Source organism: Natator depressus, chromosome 24 (genome assembly GCF_965152275.1).
Source record: "Natator depressus isolate rNatDep1 chromosome 24, rNatDep2.hap1, whole genome shotgun sequence".
Taxonomy (NCBI): domain Eukaryota; kingdom Metazoa; phylum Chordata; order Testudines; family Cheloniidae; genus Natator; species Natator depressus.
The window spans coordinates 18187262-18190263 of NC_134257.1; the positions used below are offsets into that span (position 1 = coordinate 18187262).

General features: G+C 52.6%; 1 protein-coding gene across 1 annotated transcript; it reads left to right on the forward strand.

Moving 5' to 3' along the window:
* The first annotated feature begins 252 nt into the window (after positions 1-252).
* LOC141977553 (putative G-protein coupled receptor 33) lies at positions 253-1305 on the forward strand. The gene has a single exon (XM_074939070.1). It carries the CDS (start codon positions 265-267, stop codon positions 1303-1305), a length of 1041 nt encoding a protein of 346 aa, XP_074795171.1. The 5' UTR covers positions 253-264.
* The last annotated feature ends 1697 nt before the right edge of the window (positions 1306-3002 follow it).

The window sequence follows — 3002 nt, forward strand, 5'->3', positions numbered from 1 at the left end:
ATCTATTAGACAATTGTCCCCTTCCTCACTTGCCGCACATCTGCTATCCCTCTTTCCCTTCCCTGCTGCCCACAGTTCTCTTGTAGCAGTGAGTTCCTCTGGCCATGGTCCGTTGCTGAGAATACCCAGCCTGGACATTCTGGAGGACCAGAGGGTGCCCAGAGAGGTCCCCTCTGTTATTTCTCCCTTCCTCTTCTTCCACTCTCCCTTTTCCCCTCCTCTGTCGTCCCTTCCAACCCCTCCTCTGTCTCTCCCCAGGGCACCATGGACCGAGGCAACATGACCCTCTCACCCGTAACCTGGACAAACTCCAGCCAGCCTCCAGCATCCATGAAGAGCACTAACCTGGCCATTGCTGTGTTGCTCTTTGCCACCTTGCTAGTGGGTGTGGTGGGGAATGGGCTGTACCTGTGGGTGCTGGGGCTGAAGATGAGGAGGACAGTGACCACGCTCTGGTTCCTCCACTTGGTCTCCTGTTCTCTCCTCTTTACCCTGATTCTCCCTTTCTTCACTGTCCATGTTCTCCTTGGTTTCCACTGGGTCTTCGGCATGGTCATGTGCAAGGTCCTCAGTGCCTGCACCCACCTGGGCATGTTCTCCTCTGTCTTCCTCCTTGCCCTCATCAGCCTGGACCGCTACACCCTCACCTGCCACCCAGTCTGGTCCCGGCGTCACCGCACCATGTCCTGGGGCAGGAAGATGGTCCTGGGTGTGTGGCTGGCCTCCTTCACCCTTAGTGCTCCCTACCTGGCTTTCCAGGAGACCTGGGAGAAGGAGGGGGGCAAGGTCATTTGCACCACTTATTACATCCTCTCCAGAGACCAGGACAGAGCTGAGACACAGGCCTGGAGGATACACATGTATGTTGTGCTGTTCGTGGTCCGGTTCCTGCTGGGCTTTCTGCTGCCCTTCTGCATCATCGCCGGATGCTACGGCCGGATGGGGCTGGAGATGAAGGAGAAGGGGCTGGCACGGAGCAGGAAGCCCTTCAAAGTCATGGTGGCTGCGGTGGTGTCCTTCTTCTGTGGCTGGCTGCCTTACCACCTCTACCAGAGCTTGACGCTCATCAGGGATGTGCCACAGTCATTGACTGATGCCTTCCTGCTTGTTAGCATCATCATGTTCTGCTTCAACGTCTGCTTCACTCCAGTCCTCTACCTCTTTGTGGGGCAGACGTTCCATCAGGTGCTCAAGACGTCCCTCTTCGCTCAGGTCAAAGCGGCTTTTCATGAGGATCTCGACAGTGATGTGTCTGGACCAGATTCTAGAGGGAGAACAGGCGAGAAGCTAACTGCATGGAAGTAGAGAAAAACTTGAAGTCCTGCAAGATCTAGATACCTGTTAGTTTTAAACTGATTGGGTTCTAGGTATCTCAATATGTCCTAACTGAATAGAGTTTCTTTGGGTCTAGATTCGCAGCTGGCTCTAGATTCTCTTGTGTTCTATATCTCATGGCATATTATAATTAAGGCTCAGAGTCTGTCACGGAGGTCATGGATTCTGTGACTTTTTGTGACCTCCGTGACTTCTGCAGCGGCCGGTGCTGGCTCAGGGGCTGCCTGAGCCGGGCATCCCCTGGGCCAGCAGCAGCGGTTTGGGTATGTGGGATGGGACTCAGGACTAGGGGAAAGGGTGGAGGATGCAGGGGGGGGGGGTACTTACTTTGGGATGGGGCCTTCCTGGCTCCCACTGGCATGGCCCTGCCACTCCTAGTCAGAGGAGGGGACAAGGAGCTCTGCGCGCTACCTGCACCCACAGGCTCCACCCCTGGAGATCCCATTGGCTGTGGTTCCTGGCGAATGGGAGCCTTGTACCTGTGGATTGTGGTGGGAGCAGTGTGCGGAGCCCCCTGGCTCCTCCGCTGCCTAGGAGCTGCAGAGACACACGGAGGGGGGTAGGGAGCCGCTGCCAGTCCTGCCTCCCCCCCAGCATCAGCAGGGATCCCAGGCCAGCTCCCCCAGCACCTGCAGCACCTCTGGAATGCCCCCCCAAGAGCACCCACGGCCCCCGGCCAAGCTTTAGTTAGGAGTATATAGTAAGTCATGCACAGGTCATAGGCCATGAATTTTTGTTTACTGCCTGTGACCTGTCCATGACTTTTACTAAAATTACTCATGACTAAAATGTAGCCTTAATTATAACCCCCTAGGGTCCAGAGGCTTCTAGATTCCTGTTTGGTTCTAGAACACTATAGCTGCCATGGGTAGAAACAGTATAAAACTTCATGTGAGCCCAAGAGGTCTATATTAGGCTGACTCTGGAAGTGCGTGTAGTTTTGGATGTCAAAATGCTTTTCAACTGCATAAAAGTCCATGCATTCTAAATCTATCACTGTTGGTAGGTCCTCATGGATTCCAAGTTTCTTAAAGCCTGGTAGGGTCCCTTGGGCTCTAGATTCCTGGATAGTTCCAGAATCTTGCACTTGGGGATATGGTTTTTATACCCGGTGGTATTTCACAGGTTCTAGAATCCTGGCATTCTAGAACCTCAGGGGTTCGACCACTCTCAAACTTTAGAAACCAGTCTTTTCTCGAGCCTTGTTCATCCCAAGCACCTGGTATTAAAACTGATTTCATGGTGGGGTAACTCTCTTCCCCCTCTCCCCCCAAATGGAATAACCAAACGTCACTTGTTACTTTGGGACATGGAGAAAATGGGTCAGATTGTGAGCTGATGTAAATCAGCATAGCTCAGCTGAGCTTATTTCAGGACTCCTGAGTTCTATCCCCAGCTCTGGGAGGTGAGTGGGGTCTGGTGTGTTAAAGCATCCTAAATTGGGAATGGCTCATCTGATAGACTTGTGTTCAATGGCACAGAGTCCCCTAGGTTGATGCTGCTTGTGTTCGGTGGCAGGGAGTCCCACAGGTTAACCCTAATGATATCAAATTTCTGTGGCTTCTTATATTCGTAGATTCTAAGGTCAGAATTGACCATTGTAACCTTATAGTCTGACTTCCATATAACACAGGCCAGAGAACTTCCCCAAACTAATTCCTACAGCA

Excerpts from the sequence above, each read along its gene's own strand:
- LOC141977553 (XM_074939070.1), top strand. The coding sequence starts at position 265 with ATGGACCGAGGCAACATGACCCTCTCACCCGTAACCTGGACAAACTCC.